A 25,328-nucleotide genomic window follows, 5' to 3' on the forward strand; every position below is an offset into this window, starting at 1 on the left:
TTACTTTCTTAAATTCCGTGTCAACTCAAAACCAAACAAGCATTGGACTTTCTTCATTACTCCCTCCACCCCAATTTAAGTATATTAGTTTGACTGAACATAAAGTTTAACAAACATAAAAAGATTTTTGAATTTTATAATTTTAAATTAAAGTCAATTTAATATGTTAAAATATCATTTGAATTTTGTGATATGTTTAAATTGTTAACTTACGAAAGAAACAATAGTTGTGAGACGAAAATATAGATGTGATGGAGGAAAGAGTATTTATTTATTTAAGCATAGAGGTGAAGGAGGAAGGCGTGTATTATTTATTTATTAAAATAATACTAGTAATCTTTTAGTTAGATTTGCTTCTTTCTTGTACCTCTTAGTTGATATCTCCAATATTATATTTTGAGCTCCGTACTCTGACAATGACCACTGAAGGATGGGTAGCACATGCTCTCCTGTCATATCACAAACTCCATTTCAACGGCCTTGATCCCCTGTACGAATTCAATCAACGGCCATAAATCCCCTTCCTCACACCAACAGTAGCAAAAGAAATGAGCCATTACGACTACTGCTTGTGTTTATTTCTCTCTCTACTGTTATCAGGTTTACCTTGGTCGGGTGGGGTATAAAGAGAGAAGAGAGAGAGAAAGAGAAAGTAAGCAGTCCTACCCTTTTCTTCATTTTCTCTCTCTTCACTGATAGTGATAGAAAAAAAAGAAGCTCAAGTTTAGCTTAGATTCTATCAATTTATTCAAAGAACATAAAAGGGGGTCATCCAAATTTGATCTTTCTTATATTTTCTTGGATTTGTTGATGGAGGTATTGGAGAAAAAGAAGAGTTTTTGAGGAAAGAGAGAATTCTTTTTTAGAAATGGGGAAGAGATGGTGGGGTATATTGAGGATAAGGGTGATGAATTGGTGGGAGTGTTTAGGGTTTGAGTTGGTTTTGAGAAATGGAATTGAGGGTTTTGTGTAATAATTTGAGTGGATAATTAATTAAAGGGGGAAAAGGGTGTTGTTATTGTTAGTTTAATATTTTAGATTTTTAAGGGGGGGTAAAAAAAAAAAAGAATGAAGCTTTCAACATCAGGAATGGGTCAGCAAGCTGCTCATGAAGGTATCTTCTTGTTTTTCTAACTTCTTTATAACTTTGCTGTCTTCTTTTTGGGGTTTTTGGCTTTTGTTATATCACTGTCAGTGTTGTTTATTGTGTTTACATATTTTCTTTGTTTGTTGTTGTTGTAATAAGTTGTATATTTGTTGGTTAGTGAATGGGATAATGATAAGTAAAATTAAATTATTCGCTGATGGATCTTCTTTTATTATGAAAGGAGAGAAAAAGTGTTTGAACTCAGAGCTATGGCATGCTTGTGCTGGTCCTCTTGTATGCTTACCAACAGTGGGAAGTCGTGTTGTTTACTTTCCTCAGGGTCATAGTGAACAGGTAAGCTACATTTCTTCAACTCTCTCTTTCATAGTTATACATCTATTATGAGTCATGTAACTGATGGTACCTTACTGGAATTGAGTGTCAGGTAGCAGCAACAACTAATAAAGAAGTTGATGCACATATACCAAATTACCCAAATTTGCCACCACAGTTGATCTGTCAACTCCACAATGTCACAATGCATGTGAGTTTCATCAATTACAACTTTATTACTTGCTATGGAAGTTGTAATTGGGCGCGTAAAGAATTGATAATTTGTCGAATTTCAGGCAGATGTTGAAACAGATGAAGTGTATGCTCAAATGACTTTGCAGCCCTTGACGCCGGTACTCCTGAATGTTGCTATAAATGATTCTTAATAATAATACCTTTTGCATCAACTACTTGTGAATGGGGTGACAGAAATATTTTGTGTTGGATTTCAGGAAGAACAAAAAGATACATATCTTCCTGTTGAGTTTGGAATCCCGAGCAAGCAGCCTACTAACTATTTTTGTAAGACGCTGACTGCAAGTGATACTAGCACGCATGGTGGCTTTTCTGTCCCTCGTCGTGCTGCGGAGAAAGTTTTTCCTCCTCTGGTGATTACTGGTCCCATGGTCCTTTCATTTTGACTTGGTTCTGGAGCTAAGCCTGATACTGTCGTCTTTTTATTGGCACTCAGGATTTCTCGCAGACACCACCTTGCCAAGAACTAATTGCAAGGGATCTGCATGATGTTGAATGGAAGTTCAGGCATATTTTCCGAGGCAAGCTCTAGACGTTCTTTTCTTTATGGCTCTTTGTTGCTTTACATTGTTAGAGTTTCTTCAGCTGTAATTTAAAAGCTGGCGGGTAATAACTCTTGGAGCAAAAGCTAGACACTGTTATGAATTGGGCATGTGCTTCATCTCTGTCTCTGTTGCAATTTCGAATTAAATCATCTGATTTGTTTACTTGTGTAGGGTTGTACTATCGTTTCCAGTTCATGCATCCCTACCGATTTATATTATTAAAAAATTATTGTGTCTGTGTCATATGTCAATGTGTGTGCATCTTATGATTCATTTGAGTGGGCAACAATGCCTAGAAAAAGGACTAGCAGAGCAGTATCGTTACTTAATGGTAACTCATAACCTTGGGAAAACTAATTCAGTGATTTAAAGCCGTTTGGACGAGTAAAGTACTATGTTCATGAATACAAAAGTTTCCGGAGTATATTGCTCTAAGGTTTTCCTTCTTCCATTGTTAAATGAATTGTTGGAATATAAATGAAGAGAACTTATAGCTTCCTTCTTTTGCTCATAGTATATCATGAGATCTTCAAACAAAGTGCACATAAAACCTATTCTTTTGTTTGAAGTTGAAGATGACAAACCTTTTGAAGGACGGCCAGATGATAAATTTTGTTGAGAATAAAGAGGAGAAACCGGAAAAGTTAAACATAAATAAGCTTTGGCTTACAAACACTTTGGAACTCTATATCTTGATGGAGATGCAAGTAACAAAAAATTGAGGACCTTAAGATTATCTCTCTGTCACCGAGGTGCACTTGTTTCTTGTTGAAGAAACCTATGGAAAATGAGAGAATGGGTCAAGTGACTTATTTGCAGCTCTTCGTCTTTATGTTATTTAAGATCCTTTGAGTGGACATACTTTCCATTTTTCTTCTATTCTTGGGGAAATGTTTTGACTAGAAACGTTTTTCATTCCTCTGTACAATGAAAAAATCCATTTAGGGAAAGGGTGCCGAAAAATATGATGTTAGAAAAACCTGTGGTCCCAATAGCTATAGGGGTTTGGGCATATCTTGAAGTATTCAATGTCATATTAAATGGTATCACAATAGGTATCCTATAGAGGTTTGGACATATCTTGAAGTATCCTATAGGTATCCTATGTTGGTGTAGCATGGTTATTCAATGTCATATTAAAGAGTGGAAAGACGCAAACGGATTGTGAGAGGATATAGGTTCTCATATGTAAGAATGATGGATATATTCAAAGTTGTGCGAACTATTCTTATCAAAAGATATTGAAAGTTGTGCAAATATTATGGTATTAAAGTTTGAGTCATATGATGATCATTTGAGAAAGAACGATAGAGTTTAAACTTGGAATGTGGTTGTTAAGTGGATATATAATCATACAAGATTGGACAAGAATATGATCACATTCGACAAAAGTTGTAAGTAGCACGTGCAAAGATAATTAGAGAAGGCCGTCTGAGATGGTTTGACCATATCCTACGTATACCTCCATATGCATTGGTTTTTATGTGTTAAAATACGATGATTGAAAGTGATCAAAGATCTAAAATCACATGAAAGTAAGTTGTCTCAAAAAGCTTACAATATCTGAATCAATACGGACTTATCTAATTATATAATACAATGGAAGTAGGGGAGATGATACCAACTAGTTGAGATTAAGGAGCTTACAATATCTGAATCAATACGGACTTATCTAATTATATAATACAATGGAAGTAGGGGAGATGATACCAACTAGTTGAGATTAAGGCTTAGGTGTTGTTATACTTGCATTAGGTTCAATGTTTGTAAAGACTTTTTTTATTCTTGACTAGCTTGTATATATTTTTTTTGATGAAGTAAATAAATTGCATTAGAAAGGCATCAAGAAGATGCAGAGTTATAAAACATCTAACAGTTAACTTCAGGACATAACTACATGAAGCTGAAACTAAGCAAAAACCTGTAGAAACAGTCAAATTGTGCCACAAAGACCACTGCTAAGTCAGTGTTAGGGAGCTAATAAAATCCAAAAAGTTATCAACACTGTTTACAGGGGAATGAAAATGCCAACTAAACAGACCAAGTAGACATCCAGCCTTTAGAATACTTGTAGGAGTTGAAATTCCATCAAAACATCTGCTGTTCCTTTCCTTCCATATACACCAAAATATTGCTGCTGGGATCATTCTCCAGATCCTTTTGATGGTTTCGTCAACTCTCCAAAATATCCAACTTTCATAGGTATCTTTGATGGAGTGAGGCATGACCCATTCAATGCCAAACAGAGAGAAAAATAAGTGCCAAAGGGAAGCTGTTACAGGACAATGCAGAAAGAGGTGGTTGACAGATTCATTATCCTGTAGGCAAAATAGGCAGCAGTTAAAATGGATGATGCCTCTCTTTCTGACATTATCTTGTGTCAGGCATTTTCCATGGAGTGCTATCCAAGTGAAGCAACTAACTTTTAAGGGCTGTCTGGTCTTCCAAACATGTATATCGGTAGACAGATGATGCCTCTCTTTCTGACATTGACTAGCTTGTATATTGGTAGACAGATAAATTATGAGAGCTGGACAACCCCTAGTTTGTCTTAAACAAAAAACAAATTACTAATATTGTAACAAAATGCTTGATAGAAACGTAGCGGATGAACAGAACTCATTAGCCAAAGAATCGTGATTGGCTGCATAGTTAATTGACAGTTGAGAGACAATGGATAGGTAACCAACAAAATTATAGGTAATACTATAATTTTGTTTTATTAGTGATGTGTTGGAGGATAAGGAATGGGATAACACTTCCTCCGTCCTGTTGTATGATTCTCTCTCTATTTTAGGATGTGCCAAATTGTTTAACATCATTCGTTGATGACATTATTTTATATTACTTTCACAACTCCCAAAAATATTAAATTCATATAACTTCACATTTTAAACTTTGATCCGGTGTTCCTTCAATCAAATATGTTTTCGCTCATCATTACTGACTAAATACATAAATCATATTAACATCTTAAGTTTCATTTATCCAAACACCGTTGTGTAAAGTGGGACGAAGGAAGTATTTTCTAGGGGAATGTGGATAGGTTTTAAACTTGTATCCCATTTTTGCTTAAAAGTGGGACTGAAGTTGGACTTAAGGTTTTTATATGTTAGTATAAAATTTAGCAACACTGCCTATTGAAAAAGTAAATTAAGCCACAAAAACTAAAAATAATATAAAATTGCACTAAAAAATAAAAGGTGGATGGATGGCCTAGGGTGCTGGTGGATGGAGTATAGAAGCAGGATAAGTATTTTAGTTAGTCTCTCTATTCCTAAATCTTTTGTTACACATTTCAGTGTCGCAAGAAGGTTAAGGCGTTCAACTTCCATGTTGTATTGGTGGCAAAATAATACTACAGTTATGAATATACTTTATCTAGAAAGAAAATTACAGTTAAAATGTAAGTTTATGTTCATTTCTGCTTAGGATTTAATTATAAATTGTTTAAACTCTTGGTACATGTAAATGATACATGTCAAACTTTATGGACTTTCGCAAGCAATTTGATATGTGACTTAAATTGGAACCTTTTATTCTTTCTAAAATTTGTTCTGATAATTTGTTGGCTAAAAGGATGATAATGATTCCTGGTTGGATGTGGAAAGAAGTTGTTATGTGGTGTGTAACTGATAAATGTGTAGCAAGTATGTTGTCATCTGTTACCAGTCAAAAAGAAGTATGTTGTCATCTATTTATGTTTTCTTCTTTTGCATGCAGGACAGCCTAAGCGGCATCTTCTTACTACTGGCTGGAGTGTGTTTGTTAGTGCAAAAAGACTTGTTGCTGGAGATTCTGTTCTTTTCATTTGGTACTGTTTAGCTACTTCTGTTGACACAACTGTATATTTTCACATATTAATTCCTCCAGCATGACATTTTCCTCCAGGCATTTTCTTGACATATTCGGTTCTGTGCAGGAATGAGAAAAATCAGCTCCTTCTGGGAATTCGGCGTGCAGTTCGACCCCAGACTGTGATGCCATCATCAGTTCTATCTAGCGATAGCATGCACATTGGATTACTTGCTGCTGCTGCTCATGCTGCTGCTACTAATAGCTGTTTCACTGTCTTTTTTAACCCAAGGTAGTACTTAATAGTACTCTCTCCTTGTATTTTCATTCATATCTATTGCCTTTTTTTGCTTTTTTCTACTCACATGCTTATTGCATTAGGGCTAGCCCATCCGAGTTTGTTATACCTCTTTCAAAATACATCAAAGCTGTATATCACACTCGCGTGTCTGTTGGAATGCGTTTTCGGATGCTATTTGAAACTGAAGAATCAAGTGTTCGAAGGTACGGAATGAAGTTGTTTTATCTTAAGCCAAAGATTTCCCTCTATTTCTTGATATCAAATTTCCTTATCTATTCTGTCTGAAGAAGTGCTATATAAGTAGGCTTGTAGTTTCTTATTGATGTATAGGGGACCTGTTTTAAACTTAACTGCAGATTAGTGGCTCTCGAATATGCATCTTCTCCTATGTTTTGTTTCATCATGAATTATAGTTGGAGAATTAAGTCTAATTGTGTGAAATGATGAATTGGGATGAAGGTGCGGGATTATTACCCCTATGGCTTTCCTTTGACCCATAGAGTTGCATACATTCTTGTCTAGTAGGCGGAAACATAGTTGCATTCTTGCATTAGGGTTTCAATTAATGAAGTCGGTGGTTAGTTCTGGTAAATAAACCAATTAAATTGAAAAATCCATTGCTGGTAAGTTGGTGCCCTACCTTTATGGGTATCATTGAAATCCTTAGCCCGTATATTTTGGTAGATAACTCTCTCTTATAGGTGGTTCTATTATTTTTCAGATACATGGGCACAATTACTGGGATTGGTGACTTAGATCCAGTTCGCTGGGCAAACTCTCACTGGCGGTCTGTCAAGGTAAATGGTCTATTTTATTTTACCTTTAGCATTTCTCCATTTGCTATTCTTGTTCTTTTATAACTATATCAGTTAACATGTTTTCCCGTTCATTTCTCCATGATTAAAGGTTTTACTCGTTTTTGCTTTTGCTTCATTTTTTTTTGGGTGGGGGGGGGGGGGGGGGGGGGGGGTTTGGGGGGGGGGGGGGGGGTTCGTCCTGCTCATTCGATTGAGTTGACTGCTGGCTGGCTTAAAGGTCTTACTTTTATCTTAATCTCTTTATTAGAAAATCTTTTCTCTGGGTCTTCACCCTCTCAGTTTCCCCAACTTTCATGTTATCAAGTTGAATTCTTTGGACAGATAGGATTAGAAGACATAGATCAATTTGTAGATTTATTTAGAACTCTGTAAGTATTTCTTTTCTGTTCCTGTTCTGTTAGACACTTTTTGGAGGTTAATGCTGATGAATACAAATTTACCAGTTTCCCCCCCAAAAAAAAAAAAAAATCTTTGGACAAATATCCTGTCTTCACCAATTTATGTTGCATGGAGTCAGTAGTTTTATCTAGTAGAGAGCGAGCAAGCTATGTCGACTGTATTTCTAATGCTTGTGCTTTGGTTTGTGAGGACTGAGATCTTCATATTCTTGGGGTCAGAACCAAATTCTTTTTGATAGTATTGCTTAGAATACTTCTGTAAGAAGCCACCTCTGATTATTTCTTCAATTGTTATCTGTGGTTTGCCTCTAGTTTTCTACTGCCAAATCACTTCTCACAGCCCTATGATATATGCCTTTGCTTATATCCAGGTTAAGGATCTTTAATTAGTTTTATGGTACTTGTAGCTCGTCTCTCATTTTACTATGAAGGATCAAATGCTTGTCTTTTATAAGTTATTCCCAAAGCTTGAAATTTAAATAGTTAGTGTCTAATTTGATTGATGTTCAACTTCCCTATTGTAACGTCAAACTTTCTGTATGGTATCAAGTTCTTTTCCCCCCACGTCTATCTGGCATATATGTGAATGTAAAGTTGCACTGCAAGGTTTCGTGCATTACTGCATTGAATATACTTGACTCACACTTCACGTCTATGTTGCTCTGACCCTTCAATCCCTGATGCACCCGTGGTGATCCCACACAATTTGGGTATGGTTTGGATCCACACTGGATTTACATGTATGACCAATATAGATTGATCGAGTATTTGGCTTGATTTTTGGGTTAATGTCATATACATATAGTTATATGGAGTATGAGAACGCTTTTCTTACACGAGATATCTTATGAATAAAGTCCGAGCAGCATAACTTCACGTAGCTTATGCAGAGATCAGATATTATAAGTGCTTTGTTCCTTCTAATTTTAGTCTTACAACTAGTTGTATGAAAGTTATAATCTACAGCAACGAAATTACAAATCTACAATCATATACTGTTTGTATGGTGAAAAGCGTTCATTTTGTTGCCAAGACATCATATTTACACAACAAATTTCATGAAATTATAGGTTGGTTGGGATGAGTCTACTGCAGGAGACAGGCAACCAAGGGTCTCGTTATGGGAGATTGAGCCTTTGACTACTTTTCCGATGTATCCATCTCTGTTTCCTCTTAGGCTAAAGCGGCCTTTGTATCCAGGAACCTCATCTTATCAAGGTATGGCACACTGAATGTTCATGTGGTTAAAGAATTGAAGCTGTAAATCCTGTTCTTTCCTTTATTTTGGTATAATTGTGAAGTCTGCAGTGTAGCTTATCAGGAAACAAAGAAAAAGAAAAAGGAATGGCCTACACAATTTTATGGGCCGATTGGTTGGAGGGATTAAGGAGGTTATCCCGCTATAATATTTGGGACTAAACCTGTGTTTGGTTGAGGGTTTCACCTAAAAGGCTAAAACCATGATAACTTTATGCCACAATCATGGGATTATTTATCCCAGATAGGAGGTGGGATAGACAATCCTAGTTATCATTCTAGGATAACCTGATTTTGAACCAAACGACCGCTTAGGGTGCGTTTGGTACGAAGGGGAAAATGTTTTCTTGGAAAACAAGTGAGATTCTTACTTATTTTCTTGTGTTTGGTAAGTAAGTAAAAAAATATTTCCCAAGAGTATTTATATATAATCTAGCAAAACACTATGGGTTGGGGCTTTGGGGGGGGGGGGGGGGATGGTCAAGGGTGGGGGGTTGGGTGAATTTGGTGGGTGGAGAGGAGACAATGAACTTGAAATGTCACTGATGGAACTTGTTTTCCCTACTTCCATTAGGGAAGTCATTTTCCTCATTTTTAAGAGACTTGTTTTCCTAGAGAATGTTTCCCAAAACATTTTAACCAATCAAACATGGGGAAATTGGAAAACATTATCCAGAAAATGTTTTCCTCCATACCAAACACACCCTTAATGTCTCTTCTAACCCCCAAGAAGTCTCCATCCTCTCTTCCCCACCCAAATAGCCATGATAAATGGGAAAAAAACACTAGTTTATAGCAGCAGTATCATTGTTCAGATAGCAACCAATTCTCGTTCCAGAAGCTATACAAGATTGTTCTCCTTTGCTTTTGCAGATAGTAGCAATGAAGCTATTAATCGAATGGCATGGTTGAGAGGGAATACTGGTGAGCTAGGACCTCATTCAATGAATCTTCAGTCTTTTGGTGGCATGCTTCCTTGGATGCAACAGAGAGTCGATTCAACAATTCTCCCAAATGATATTAATCAGCATTATCAAGCTATGCTGGCTACTGGTGGTTTGCAAAGTTTTGGTAATGGAGATTTGCTGAAACAGCAATTAATGCAACAGTTTCAGCAGCAGCCTGTCCAATATCTCCAACACACAAGTAGTGATAGTTCCCTTCTGCAGCAGCAGCAAATAATGCAGCAAGCAGTTCATAATCAGCATATGCTGCCTGCTCAAACCCAAATGCTGTCAGAGAACCTGCAAAGGCAACCACAGCAACAATCGAATAATCAGTCGGAGGAACAGACTCATCAACACGCTTACCAAGAAGCATTCCAAATCTCACATGACCAGATCCAGCAGAGGCAACCATCAAATGTTTCCTCTCAATTTTTGAAAGCAGATTTTGCAGATTTGAACTCAAAGTTTTCAGCATCCGTTGCTCCATCAGGCGTGCAAAATATGCTAGGTTCTTTCAGTACTGAAGGAAATAGTAATTCGTTGAATATCAACAGAACTGGTCAGTCTGTGATCATAGAGCAGCCGCCCCAACAGTCCTGGATGTCAAAATTTACGCAGTCACAACTCCCAACATATGGGAAAGATACTTCCAGTCCTCGGGAAAATTGTAGCTTGGATTCCCAGAATCAAGCTCTTTTTGGTACTAATGTTGATTCTTCAGGGCTTCTACTTCCGACCACAGTGTCTAATGTTACTACTACATGTGCTGATATGTCCTCATTGCCACTTGGGGCTTCTGGATATCAGAATTCTCTATATGGTTATGTGCAAGATTCTTCTGAGTTGTTGCACAATGCAGGACAAATTGACCCACCAAATGCAACCCAAACGTTTGTCAAGGTGCTAAGTTCTGCTGTGCAGGTCAAACATTTCATTGGCATTTCTTGCATGTGACAATCATGTGAGTGTAGTTTTTTTGTTTGTGTATGCAGGTTTACAAATCGGGGTGTGTTGGGAGGTCAGTGGATATCACCCAGTTCCACAGCTATCATGAGCTGCGACGGGAATTGGGTCGATTGTTTGGTATTGAGGGGTTCCTTGAAGACCCTCAAAGATCAGGCTGGCAGCTTGTATTTGTTGACAGGGAGAATGACATTCTTCTCCTTGGAGACGACCCATGGGAGTAAGTACTCAATTGTCCGAAGGCTTAATATTTTAACTTTTTCTTAAATTTCCACTACTACAAAACGAAGAACTTATGGTTTTAAAACTGGTAGGGTTGCTTTTTCTTACTTTACTAGAGTTAACTCACAAGTACCTTACCTTCGCATGATTTATATCCATTCAGCACTGCAGTAGTGTTCATTCTTTTCTGAAATGACTTTTCTTTTGTCCTAATATAACATTATAATCTTCTCTTTATTTCCGTGGCATGTTATCTTCAGGGCGTTTGTCAATAACGTCTGGTATATAAAAATCCTTTCACCGGAAGATGTGCAGAAGCTGGGAAAGGAAGAGGCTGAATCCCTGAACCGTGGAGCGATTGAAAGGATGAGCACCACTAGTGCTGATGATCGAGATCTTCTTTCTGGAATGCCATCTCTAGGATCTCTCGATTACTGATTCTGATTCTTGTCTTTGCAAGGGGTCAGAAATTTAAATTTCATGCCTCGTAACCCTGGCTTCGTTAGCTTTCGTCTAATTGGTCCATCTCCAAATTGTATGTGTATTTTGCATTTGGATCTTGCTGTGGTAGGACTTAAAGGCATCTCCCATTTCTAATGGTGTAGTTTTCATTGTAATCCTGTTATACAATTTAGTATTATTCACTGTACGGCTGAAGACCAGACATGAGTTAAACTAAGAATCTCGGAAGTGTTTAAACTTCTTATTGTAGTTCAACTTTGGGTAAGTAACCCTTAAAATTTACGGAGTTCTGTATCAATTTAGTTTTTTTTTTCTTTTTCCATACAAAGAAGCAGATGAGGAACTCCATCTGCCTCCTTTCCTGAAGGTAAATGCTAAATATTCCTGATGTTTCTTCTTGCTTTAATCTATATTAGTATTAGTACTTGCGTGATGTGCGGAATATGAACATTGAAGTAACAATATCCGTCAACCATAGCACATTCAGTTTTAAATATGTTAAGATTTAAAATTTCATTTCTGAATGACATAACTAACTAATATTTTTATATCAATGCTTTAACGATTATGCTTGATATGGAAAGAAAGTTCAGAATCTTTAAGATTGCAATATTAGAAGATACTTTTTACTATTGACTACTTAAAACGGGGTCGATCCTAACTGGTATATCCGAGAGGCGTTAATTCTCTTTATAATGTAAAATAGTCTTATGTTTATCCTATTGAGTAATTCACTAATCTGAAGATTAATTAAAGCTAGTTATATTTATTTGTAAATTAATTTATACTTTGTGAGGTCCACACCTAGTTTAATGTATGAAGATGTATGCACCCAACAAGGGGAAAAAAGAGAGATAACTTGCATTAGGCTTTTGCATGTAGAACCAAATCATACTACTATGTCTTTTTCAATTTATATACGATTCTCTATTCCTATAGGAAGTTCCAAAATGTTTGGTAGCATTTAATTTCTATTTTTTACAACTTGTAAATATTCAAGATTTGTTTATTCCTCAAATATTGGAGGCATGATACTCAATTTAACTTCTTTTTGTACCTATTGTTGGACCATTCACAAACATAATCTCTTAGCTCGTTGACAAAGAGTAGGTGTTTGAAGATGGTTGTTTTTCAATTTCAAGTTTAATGTCTTCTTCATTGGCTATGACACGACGTACTATTATTTTGTCAATTTTCGAAAAACTTATCCAATTCTTTCAGTGAAAAAATGCATGTCATACAAACTAATGCTGTAACGTGGCTGCTTACGGGCATATAATTACGTGGTCAGATGCTTTTTGATTTTTTTGGTTCAAGATTATCAAACAAGGGCCAAGCTCGAATGTCATGTATATTTTTATTGAAGATCTCAAAAAAGTAAAACAGAGGAAGCATGAGCTTGGAAGATTTTTTTTTTTACATATTACTCACCAAAAAATCATTAGAGAAGTAAATCAATACACCCTAATCCCATGTTTTTCAAAATTGGACGTCTTATATATAATTCCTCACATGATTTAACAATGTAATTTAAGGTTCCTTTATTTCTCTAGTGTATATATTCGATCTGCATAATCGGTACCTGTAGAGCTTTTGAATTATATAAATAAAGTCTTTGGAACCTAATTATGTTTTTCATGAACTAAAGAACCGAAATCTAATTCAGTGATTTAATCGATTTTGACGATAGAGTTTGAACAGAACTATGAAGAAAAATAATAAAGTTGGAAAAAGAAATAATTCTAATTACAAGTACAACTTGGAAATAATTTCAGTTACAATATAAGTAGGATTCAACTTGCCTTAAACCTTTTTTTCTTTTCTAAATTAAATTATTTAGAAAAGGTAATACTTTATTAATTAAAAGTATTGTGAATATTTACCTTTAAAATTACCTGATGGTGTAAGAAATTATATACACCGACAGTTTACAAAACTTAAACTCCTTCTAATGTCTTCTGGACAGTGATTGGTTCATATACATTGAAGTGTCTCCTTTACACACCCAAGGGTGAAGTCTAGTGACCAACGAAGTGGACTGAGAATAGAGGTGGCAATAAGGCGAGTTAAGACGGGGCGGGGCGGGGGCAGGGCTAATGACCTATTAAAATTTTGACCCACCCCGTTTAGCATTTTTCATAAAATTTTCCTGCCCTGCCCCGTTTATGTTAATTTTCATTTTTCTTCTCTTTATTTTTCACTTTGCGTCATGGTATTTATTTTCCTGATTTGCTATTGTTTTCTACATTGCTGCACTTTTCCTCATTATTGAAGGACATTATGTGCTGAATCTTTATGGTTTCTCCTCAATATATTATTCTTGGTTTAATTTCGTCGTAACCGGAAACAACCTCTCTATCTCCCAAGATAGGAGCAAGCCCAACACACACTTTACCCTTTTCAGACCCCAATTTGTCGGATTGCATTGGGTATGTTGTTGGTTTAATTTCGTTGCAATGATTTTTAAGCTACTTGATATGTGTCACTTTAGTTTCTTTCAAATTTGTACTAAAATTTTCAACTTTTCCAGGAAGTTGGGTGAAATAATGGAAGAATTATAAACATTTCACTTAAGAGTCTCTCTTGTTCCCTTAGAAGTTGTCATTATAATTTACCATTCAACTCTTCACCAAGGACTTAATTAGAGTAAACTTTGCACTTATACACCATTTAATGATATTTTAGATGAATTTTTGAGTTTTGACATAGCTTTTTTTGATGGAGTTATGTCCATTTTTAGTCATGCTTTGCTGCAGGACGACTTGCTTATAGTAATTTTTCAATACTTGTTAATTGTTATTTTGAAGATATTTTTTTAAAGTTTTTCAATATTAAGGACACTCCACGATGGTCAAAGGTATGTTTACATTTAAGCCTTCAATCTTCAAATGTCGAAATAAGTTCTTTCTGGATTTGGTTTTCAATTTTTTATCTTCCTTTCCCTTTCCCATGTAGAATTTTTTAAGACAGACTGTATTATTTAGCAAGAAATATGTCCCAAACTAACTTTTTGATAGTTGAATAATGAAAATATTAGAAATGCAAAGATAAAGGTTTCCTTTTGAAAGAGCATGTACACATAATATAATACAATTTCTAGTAGAAAATAAAAGAATTAACTATTGTAGAAATTAAAGGATTACAAATATAAGTACAAAAATTTCTTCGAATTTCTGTTTTTCCTCTTTGTTTATGTTTAAGTCAAAAATCGTACTTTGCCCAAATAGTTAAATAAGGTTAACCACAGTTGATAGTAATTTGATAAAAATGGTTGAATTAGCACAAGTGAGTTATTAAAAGTTGATAAAGAATAAATAAATAAAGGGAAAAAGTAAACTTATGCCAATTGTGATGAATAATGGATTTCTCCTTTGCCAAGAATGAGCAAGAGCTTGATGATAAGAGAATCAGAACAATAATAATAAGCAGAAAGTAATTGATAATAATCTGTTTGTTAGTCATTATTCGATGCCTTGATATACAAGTGAAAGTACTATTTATAGGTATCTATTCCTATCTGGTGCCTTTCCCGTTGTGTGTATGTAACAACAATCATTAATTGCTGAATTAATGTTTGTCATTTAATTCCTTGATTCTGGCTGTCAGAAACTGTTTCGCCGTTACTGCATTAACTCTATTTAATGCGTAATCAAAAGGGTCTCGTATGTTGTTCCCGTTGATGTTCTCTTCATTGACCATGTCGTCGGTATCAGCTACCTCTTCGTAAATGCTGTGTTCGGCATTACCATCAGATCTTTCTACGTCATTGTATTTAACTGACATGTGTTGACTATATGTTGGTGCACGTGTTAGGCGCGATTTTCACCCATATAGTTTATCAAATAATCTGTCCAAGCAAGCATGATGATAGGAACGTATAAGCCATCTGCATATATTAACAAATGAACTTAATATATAAGAGATATTACATATTCTTGAGAAGTTCAAAACGTCATTTAAGTTGAGCTTTTAAGCCTGCTTTACTAGCAATTTACCATTCAACTCTTCACCAAGGAGTTTCAGGAAAAAAAAGAAAATAGAAAAGCTTTGCCCTACCACCTGTCTCGCCCCATTTAGAATGTTTTGAAAATGTGTTTTGACCTGCCTCGCCTGTCCTGCCCCACTTAAGTATTCTCCTGCCATGTCCCGGTTCAGAGGCAGATTCAGGCTTTAAGTTTTATGGTTCAACTTAAAATTCCACGAAATTAAAATTAAAGAGATTTAATTGATACAAAAAAATTGTCAATCAATCAGATCGTTAAGCCGAGGTAGAGCCAAGGGAGGGACGGCGATAGCTTGCGGCTCGTCTTCTTTCTAACCTTTGAAGGCTAGAAATAGTGCTTCTATATATATAAATACAAAACTTACCCCCCCCCCCCCCCCCCCCCCCCCCCCCCTTTTTTTTTTTAAAATCAATGAGGGACAAAGTTTCGATACAAAAAGAATTTTATTCATTCATTTCCCTCCATTTCTAATTCATTCCATTTTTCATTCGTACTTAAACCCAACAATCAGATCATTTAAATGGGGGGAAGAGGAGGGTATAGGATTTTTTAAGACATTAACTTTTTATAATGCTAAGATTATCACGAAAAACAAAGGTCAATTTAAACTTTTGTGATGATTAAATTATCTCTGTAGTTCGTTGATTCAAAAAGAGAGAAGCTTAATTAGCCCTTCTCTGAGAAATTTTATGAAAGAAAAAGAAATGTGGGACAGGAATAATAAATTACATTACATAAATTAGAAAGGGTGAAAGAAGAATAAAAGGTGTGAAAAGAAAATTACTAGCGGGACCTACACATTTCACTTGTTAAACAAAGGGTGACCCTCACACATGTCTCACCCAAAGTAAAAAAATTTCCAATAAAACTCACTATATGTACCATCTCTATTCCATAACATGGAACTAGCTAGTGACCAGAAGAAAGCCTAAGCCACTTCTTTGACTACCCTTAGTTCTGTCTTTCTCTTTTTCTTGACGCCTAGTAGATTTCCTTTTATCCTTTCTATACCGTTGGAAAAAAAAAAAAAAAGATCTCTCACACACACATAGAAAAAAAAACAAGAAGTCAACAATGCTAAAGAGGCAAGATTCTTTAGTGGCATCAGGGAAAAGTGACCATGTTATTAAGTCTAGTGGTTGCATGTCAGGCATTATTCAGCTTATCTCCAAATACCAAAACAAAACCAAACGCCTCAGCTCTGGAAGAAAGCAATACGGTTCATCACCAAGAAGAGCTTCTTCACCACCCAAAGTAATAGTGGAACATCACAAAAATCACCTAAAGGTAGCAAGAAGCCCCATAATCCAACCAGACAACCAACGAACGGTGAATAACTCGCTGGAAAAAGTTAAAAAAGAGCCGGCGCTCATAGGGCTGGAGGAAAATTACACTGCATATATAAGGTTAAAATTATTTTTATGTATATATAGTAGAGGTTAAACTCTCTTGACTTTTTCACATGTTTACTGTACTGCTTTATATTTTTTTAACCCTCTTACTAAAAATCCTGACTCCACAACTGCCCGTTGGTAGAGCTAATAGGGGGAATGAGTCCATAGAGCTGAAGAGAAGGAAGATTTTACAAGCCTTGGAGAAGTGTAATGATGATTTAGAGTCGATCAGGAAGATTATATACTCAGAAGAAAGGGTTATCGCAATGAGGAGATCACCTTTGTGCAACTTCGCCAAAGCTAAAGATAATGGTCCGTTTTCTAATTCTTGCTTTGCTTTTCTATTTTTACTTTCTCCACAATAATTTGACTCTTTTATTTTGGGGCATATCTCCATTTCTATTATCTCGATTTCTAATTCTTCAACAACAACAACAACATACCTAGTGAAATCCCATACAGTTGGGTCTGGGTGAGGTCTGGGAAGAGTAGAATGTATGCAGATCTTACCTCTTGGGAGGTAGATATCTAGGCTGTTTCAAGTAAACCCTCAGCACAAGGATTGATTTTAGTTCATGAAATATATTTTAAAAATATGTAAAGTATACATTGAACTCGATTACATCTGATATAATTAAATTAGATCATCAATCAAGTTCAAAATATATTCTTGTAATACGTAAAAATAATGATCAAATTTCCTTTGTTAAATTACGTTTAGTGTCCTAAAGTGAAATGCTTCATACCCAAAAAAGAAGAAGAGGAGAATGGAAAAATTGATCGTCTTCCTTTTTATTGAACGACGATTTTTCATGCATAAGACATTTAAGAAAATTACGAATAAGGCATAAATTTATTATATGTAAAAGCAGATAATCCCCTGATCGATTAATAATAATACTTACTCTGGGGGATCATTAAATGAATAACATAGAAACATTTTGAGGTGGGTGATTTTATTTTTATTTTTTATCTATAGTTATTAAAGGTTTCGCATACAAATTGGGAATGAAATCACCTTTCACAAGGAACTCTTTAAAAATGATATTTTGATGCGAATTCAAATTAACAGATTCTATAGTGAATATCGAACCCTGAGTGAGGGAATAAGAAACAATGGGACTGGAACTGTTTTAACCCAAAAAATAACTTTTGGAACCAAACTAACCCTTTAAAAAAAAAAAAACCAAACTAGGCTTCACGCACAGATTCTGTGCGTGAAAGAGGGTACCTTTTTTTTTCTTTCTTTTTTTAAGCTATCAAAATCACGTTTTTTTTCATATTTTGGGCAAAAATTAGTTATGTTTCAAAACCCCGAAATATCAATATTTTATATAGAACTTAATATATTTTTTTTGCGTACAATAACGTCGGCTCATTACATCAAGTATACCTAAACGTTTGGATCGTCGTTTTAGGGGTTGTAAAGTGCCCCGAAATAAGTTTTGTTTGCTTGGAAACTTGTTATCTTTGTTCTTTGAAAATCAAACTCAAAATTAAGCTTTTTTCCGTACTTTGACCGAAGATTAGTCACGTTTCAAAACACCGGAATATAAATATTTTACATAGAACTTCATATTTTTTTTTAGCGTAAAATAATGGCGGCTCATTACATCAAATATACATATATGTTTGAATCGTCGTTTTAGGGGTTGTAAAGTGCCTCGAAGTAAGTTTTGAAACTTGTTATCTTTAAGTTTTTTTTCGTACTTTGACCGAAGATTAGTCACGTTTCAAAACGTCAGAATATAAATATTTTATATAGAACTTAATATTTTTTTTAGTGTACAATAATATCGGCTCATTACATCAAGTATACATATACCTCTTCACTCAGGTAAATAAAAAATAAGGACAGGAGCATAGGTAGAAAACTAGTTGTAAATTGTTGAAACTTTAAATGGTCATAACTTTGCGCTCGGATGTCCGATTTACGCGATTTATTTTTCAACTAGGGTATTTTTTTGAGATCTATGTGGACAAGCTGCCGCAAGACGGTTTGCCCGAGCTGATTTTCCAAAAAACGCCTGTTATCCCATTCAATTTTAATTTTGCCCCAAATTTGTGCAAAAATTTCATTCTTCTTTAGTAAAAATCTAATGATAAAAAATCTATTTCGAGATGCTAATCCCATGGTAATGATATTTTGAATGTCAATTTTGAGATTCGAAATTCAATTTATGAAAACGAGTTAGATAGCATTAGTGAATATTATAAAAAATAAAAAGTGTCTACTTTGTTGCTTTCACCAATTTAGCTTGGTGGTTTAGCCTCTTTTTTTTACTTACTTCTTTTTTATGCCAACAACATGGGATCAAACCTTGGTGGGAGCATTGAATGAGATATATTATACCTTGATTGAACCTCTCGTATTGGATGAATTATTTTTGAATATAATATTTTTATTTCAAAACACTTAAATCAAAATCCTATAAAATATGACAGTTAGATCTAAAGATGACAAGTTTCCAAGCAAACAAAAATTAATTCGGGGCACTTTACAACCCCTAAAACGATGATCCAAACATTTATGTATACTTGATGTAATGAGCCAACGTTATTGTACGCAAAACAATATATTAAGTTCTATATAAAATATTGATATTTGGGGGTTTTGAAACATGACTAATCTTTGCCCAAAGTATGAAAAAAACGTGATTTTGATAGCTTAAAAAAAAAAAGTACCCTCTTTCACGCACAGAATCTGTGCGTGAAAGGACCAAACTCAAAAAGTTACAGTTTGGTCCTTTCACGCACAGATTCAATCTGTGAGGGAAGCCTAGTTTGTTTGTTTTTTTTTTTTTTTTTTTTTTTTTTTTTTTTTTAAAGGGTTAGTTTGATTCTAAAAATTATTTTTTGGGTTAAAAAAGGTCCGGGTCCGTATTTTGGGGATGGGGAGTTTTCATATGTACATTCCCTTGAAATGGAGACAAATTGCTATCATGTTTAACGTTGCTGTAGCTTAGAGTGCTAAAGTAATGGAATGAACAATCATATCAGGACGAGCATGGACCATTTCATCATTAAATATTTACTTTATTAATTATCTTCTGAAAAAAGAGAATTCTAATTGTATCTTTTGGCAACAGTCTCTAGATGTATGAGGGGCTGTTGTTAGGCCATGTACTATTTTGCTGAAAACTTCAATTGTTGCCTCCGCATAATAACAATAATTAGTCATGATTCAGTCAGAAAATGATGGAAAAGTGAAAATTTGAAAAAGACATTCTCCCCATAATCATAAAAGTAAAAGCAAATGTGTGATAAACGGTACCGCTGTCGGAGAACTTATTGGTCCACTCTCCACTAGCAATGTGCACTTCTTTTTGTTTTGTTAATATACTTCATTCTTTTTATCATGTTATGATAAGATGGGATTAGAGGTATAATAACTACTCTTTGAGCAATGCTATTTGATAAATTTTGTATCATATTTGTTAGTGCATTAAACGCATGGGCGGGGTAAACAAATTAAGGGCTGTTAAGAGTAATATAATCTTTGGAGAACTACTTGTTCAAGTAGTTCCTTCGACATAGTTGATTTTTTCTAAAACTAAAAAAAAAAAAAAGAAAAAAAAGAATCGCATTAACACTTCAATTTGTGTTTAGTTTGGTAATTTTGTAAAAGCATTACATTGTCTATTTTAAAACTAACCTCAGGTATACCTCTTGGGTTACACTATCATACAATCCAAAAGTGTGTATATCGTGTGAACTTGTGATTTAACGTCATCCCTGAGGTTTATCCCACCATCATACTGCGAGAGCTAGACTCTAATACCGAACTTGTCCTGACCCAAGCCCATGATGTATTATTCATTTTGTCTCTACAAGTTTCACAGATTTGTTTCTTAATTAAGTTACACCATCAACGAGCCCAAGGAATAAATCCATGAGGTCCATTAAGACAAAATGGACAATACATGCCATAAATGTGGACCGTGACAAATATGGTATCAGAGTCAAACCTTCATATTACGATAGTGGGGAAAACCTTAAAGAAGGCACTGAATTCCAAGTGGATGTATGTGGCAGACTTGATGGGGGGAGGGTCAAGGTGAAGGATTGAGAGGATTTTTGGTGGACAAGCTTCCGTAGAAGATGTGCATATGAAACCTTAGGCAAATTTCATATCGAAAAAGAAGAGAAAAAATGAAGTGATATATAAGACAAAACACGTCGGAATGGCGAAATTTAGAGGACAAATCTATGAGGTCTGTCAGCAAAATGATAATATTTGCCATGTATTTAGATTGTGACAAATATGGTACCGGAGTTGGTATCGGACTCCCATAGTACGATGGTAAGCACATTTCTGCAAAGCGCTGAGTCCATAAGGGGGGGGGGGGGGGGCATGTGGTACCACTAACCATGTGTCGGCTGATGAGGGTGGGCCAAAGTGAAAGACTGACATGTTTTTTAAGCTTGCAAGCTTTTAGAAAATGAATGCATTTGACACCTTAAAAATCCTATATTAGAATGGGATGAGAATATTAAGGGCCACAAAAGGGCAAGTTTAAAATTTAATTGAGGTGTGCTTTGGGCTAAAGTCCAAGGGACAAAATCATTTAGCCCCAAAGGTTAGGCAAGAAGGAACGGTACATTAACAATTGGGTCAAAGTTGTAACAAAGAATGTAACAGCGCACATACCATTGGTAGTTCAACTCAAAATGGAGTTCACTTTAGAGGTTGGCTTTGGCAAATCTCATATCTGAATGGGAGCGAAAAGTTAGGATTCATAATAATGCAAGTTAAAGATTCAACTATTGAGGCGTCATTTAAGTTAAAGCACTAGGGACTTCTTACCAATTTTTTTGTATCACAAAATAAATGATTATAGCATTTAAACGAGGTAACTCGTTAACGTTCAGTTAAAGATGGAAGATATGGGTGAAGATGCAAGCATTCTCCAAATAATGATTTCAAAATGTTTTAAAAAATTGTGCTTTAAAATGATCCAAACTTGCGAAATTGCGACCCTACTAAAGCTCCAATCAAGAAGAACAATGCCTTATAAGCTAGATAGTATTCGAATACTCCAAAACAAGATGAACTACTAAGTAATTTTTTTTTATGTCATGTGATGTTGGTAGTCTAATGCAAGATATGTTTGCTAGACTTGGTATCTGTTTTGCAATTGCCTTGGAAATAACTATTAAAATCAACTTAAATTCAGCACATTAAAAGAATAGTTAAAACGAATCATGAGGTACCATATAGGACTTCTGATTATGCGCTTTGTCATAAAGGCATGACATGGAACTGAGGAATCGACTGATGTTGATTCCATAGGAGATATGGATAAGAGACACCTCAGAATGTATTCTATGCTCTATAATGATGAAAATAATAATAATGTGTAGCTTTATCCATGATGAGTAGAGTTGAGTTTTTGGTTCTCTCCTCAGTAGCACAATTGGGTTGTTTGATTAAAAAAGTTCTTGGATCAGGTGTTGATGCTGCAGTTAATACTGAACTAATGATTGTATTTGTGACTGTTAAGCTGCTACTTTGAGCACCAAAAATCCTAAATATCATTGTAAAGCCAAACACACTGATACTAAATTCAATTTTGCGAAGACATGACTGCATGCAAAGAACTGAATGCAATGTACATGTGCACAAATGATTGCAAATCCTTTGACTTACCCGGATCCTATAGATGTATATTTGTTTTTCGTGCAAGATCTCAAGGTCTATGTGGACTTCAATATAAAGTTATTGAGTTTTTTTTTTTATCCAGCGTTCATGTTTATTGTTTTTTGAAAGTAAAATAAATTCGATTTTAATGCACATATTGTTTGAATGTTTGTGTACATTCTTATTATGAATTTATTGAACATTCATAATAGAGAATGCTTCTGGTGCATTCTTTAATATTATTGAAATGTTTGTCGCGTAGACAGAGGTCAGCCTCCTCACACAAGTGAGCGCCTCCATCAATTTAGAATTGATGGGAGATGAGACGAGATCTTAAGAAAATTATCATAAGATTAATTTGAGAGAAGGTAGCTTAAAGATCTTTAGCATCACACAACTAATGACAAAGGTTTATTACAGTATTTTAATGGTAGAAATAAGTTTCACCTAGTCTATTTCAAGGGGTCAAATGTGATATGATGTTCATTGAGTAGATCAAGGAACTCAATTTAGATGCATATGGTATCTGAATATCATTTGTACAACATTATCTTATGAGATAAAGACATACACTCCATGGGGAAAAATGAGAAAATGATGTAGCACATGCTTCATATCATGTGTGTAGATATCGCTCAAAAGGTTAACATAGGTTTTATCTCAACTTATTATTGTGTGAGACCTGATTGACTGGTACTCATGACTCCTCTCAGTGGCTCGAAGTTTGATTTGATGCTCTCTATCTTAGCATGCTAGCAAATGACCATGAGAGCTTCAGTTTGATAGAGCATGAAGAGAGACTCGTGGGAAGAGAAAGATCACTGACGGAATCTCATTTAGTTTGTGCTTGCTGGCATCAATTATGACTTATGAGTCATACTTGTGAACACAAAAGAACTATGATACATGAGATCAATGTAAAATGTATCAATGCGATTCAAATGATCTAGGACACTGAGCATACTTCTTATGATATACTTGATGATTCGCATGACAACCATGAGAGGCTATATATTCCTAATAAATGCATAGGAAAGTGCTCTCATAGTATGTGGTCACATGACCTATTTATCCTATTTGAAATGATGCGAGATAATTTAAAGGATAATATTTCCACCAATAATATGATGATTATAATTTACATAAATTATGCTCTGAGGATTCTCGACGATTGGTAACACGAGTCGTGGTTGCTGTAGATACGCTTCCACTAAGGAGAAACCCGTAGGTCTCCTATACTAGTATGTATATAAACACCTATTATATACTATCATACACTTTTATACAGGGTTAATACATTATTTACCATAAGTTTAATATTACATAGGGGGGGGGGGGGGGGGGGGGATTTAATCAGTATTGTTGTGGAAAAAATTGATTTTGCAGATATAAACTGAAAATATGACTACATGAATACTATATATTGTGTTGGATTGCATATTTTATAAAAATTCGCTATCATTAATGAATTATTATTATTATTATTATTATCACTAATTCTAAAGGACATGTCTGTTCTGAAACAGTTGGAGTTTTTTCTGAAACAATATTGTACCCTCAACAAAATTAACGGTTTACATTTTGCATAGAAGAACGTTGTTTCATTTAAAATCTTTCACATCAAAAGCATTTAACCCATCATTGAGGAGGGCAGCAATTTTCGATACCCTTTTGTTAGTTATTGTATTTACGTATCTTATTTTTTCCGCTCGTTTTTATGCAACAACCATTTACACACTTGCAAAATTTCAGCTGCTAATTAGTTAAGCAATATTTTCTGGTACATTAATGTATACCATAGAAGTCAAAACCTCCATAATTTGTAACTGTATATATAACAAATAAATAATTTAATATTTATTTGTTACACACACACACATCTATATAAATAGATTAAAAATATTACGCATATTATCATCTTTTTGGTGGATCATATTACACATCTGTAGAAAAACAAAATGGACAATAATATAATAGATTAAAAATATAATTTTATTTTTCCTTATCTTTGAAGGGCATATTACACAACAAAGGAAGCCAACGCAAAGAATCGCGAGGCTGGGAGCATATGAACCAGTTGATATTTTTCAGAAATTAACAAATAATGAACCATTTCACATGAAGTCAGTGGTTACAACTTCGCCACTATGGTGCAGCAAAGCCATGATTCAAAGTGTAGAGGAAGTGTGCTATGACATTGCATGGGGGCAACAGAGAGAGGCAGGGAGAATAGGACTTGTCTTACAAGATCACATTTGCAGGGAATTGATTGAAGAGCTCATCAAAGAAATGGATCTAGTTTGCTTGCGTTCTTTACTGTTTATAGCATGTAAGAAAAGACTTCTCTTCTAAAGTTTTATTGCTTTTATTACTGTTTTTTATCCTTTTATATCACATATATTGAAATTATTGATCTTTATTATTACTTACAGTGACATACTTTGAAAAGATATGTCGTATTTAGTTGGCTTAATGTTATTCTGTTTTGCACAATCTCTATTATTGGAATACTATGTCTATTCTTTTATACATGATATTTGTATGTGTTAAAAATGATCCAGTCGAGTCACTCAAAAATGATGCAAGAGCTTATCAACGCTGCTTCTCATTAACAAATCCTTTGCATAGGCGTCAATTGGTAATCACTCCATGCGTCACAATCAGTTCTGCACAAATGGTCTCTTAAATATCAACTCGCAAGCAAGCACCGCAAGCAAGCAGCTTGCAAGGGAATATGTTGTCTTCTGGTGTCAAGTCCATCAGAATTAAACATGTTTTGCAATCCCAAGCCATTCATCTCTTCACTTCTATGATCCCTCCTAAAATAATTCTTGACCAAAATTGATATGATCCTAATTAGGAAAGTATGAAAACAACAATCAAAACACCCAAAAATTAAAGGATAG

The 25,328-nt window shown here is 34.9% G+C and overlaps 2 protein-coding genes across 3 annotated transcripts; both read left to right on the forward strand.

The window, feature by feature from the left end:
- Positions 1-419: 419 nt before the first annotated feature.
- On the forward strand, positions 420-11,681 carry LOC132606352 (auxin response factor 8-like). Its single transcript, XM_060319804.1, has 14 exons — positions 420-1,114; positions 1,329-1,441; positions 1,533-1,631; positions 1,717-1,773; positions 1,873-2,028; positions 2,112-2,196; positions 5,944-6,034; positions 6,143-6,307; positions 6,397-6,519; positions 7,038-7,113; positions 8,603-8,750; positions 9,663-10,636; positions 10,729-10,919; positions 11,182-11,681. Exons 1-14 carry the CDS (start codon positions 1,069-1,071, stop codon positions 11,357-11,359), a joined length of 2,502 nt encoding a protein of 833 aa, XP_060175787.1. The 5' UTR covers positions 420-1,068; the 3' UTR covers positions 11,360-11,681.
- A 4,495-nt stretch (positions 11,682-16,176) lies between these two features.
- On the forward strand, positions 16,177-24,930 carry LOC132606353 (uncharacterized). 2 transcript variants are annotated; one of them, XM_060319806.1, is made up of 3 exons: positions 16,177-16,793; positions 16,933-17,093; positions 24,437-24,930. In XM_060319806.1, the coding sequence occupies exons 1-3, from the start codon at positions 16,462-16,464 to the stop codon at positions 24,772-24,774; spliced, it is 831 nt and encodes a 276-aa protein (XP_060175789.1). In that variant the 5' UTR covers positions 16,177-16,461; the 3' UTR covers positions 24,775-24,930. The 2 variants fall into 2 exon arrangements, with proteins under 2 accessions (XP_060175789.1, XP_060175788.1); XM_060319805.1 differs by having other exon boundaries at positions 16,184-16,793; positions 16,924-17,093; positions 24,437-24,929.
- The last annotated feature ends 398 nt before the right edge of the window (positions 24,931-25,328 follow it).

Source organism: Lycium barbarum, chromosome 8 (genome assembly GCF_019175385.1).
Source record: "Lycium barbarum isolate Lr01 chromosome 8, ASM1917538v2, whole genome shotgun sequence".
NCBI lineage: Eukaryota > Viridiplantae > Streptophyta > Magnoliopsida > Solanales > Solanaceae > Lycium > Lycium barbarum.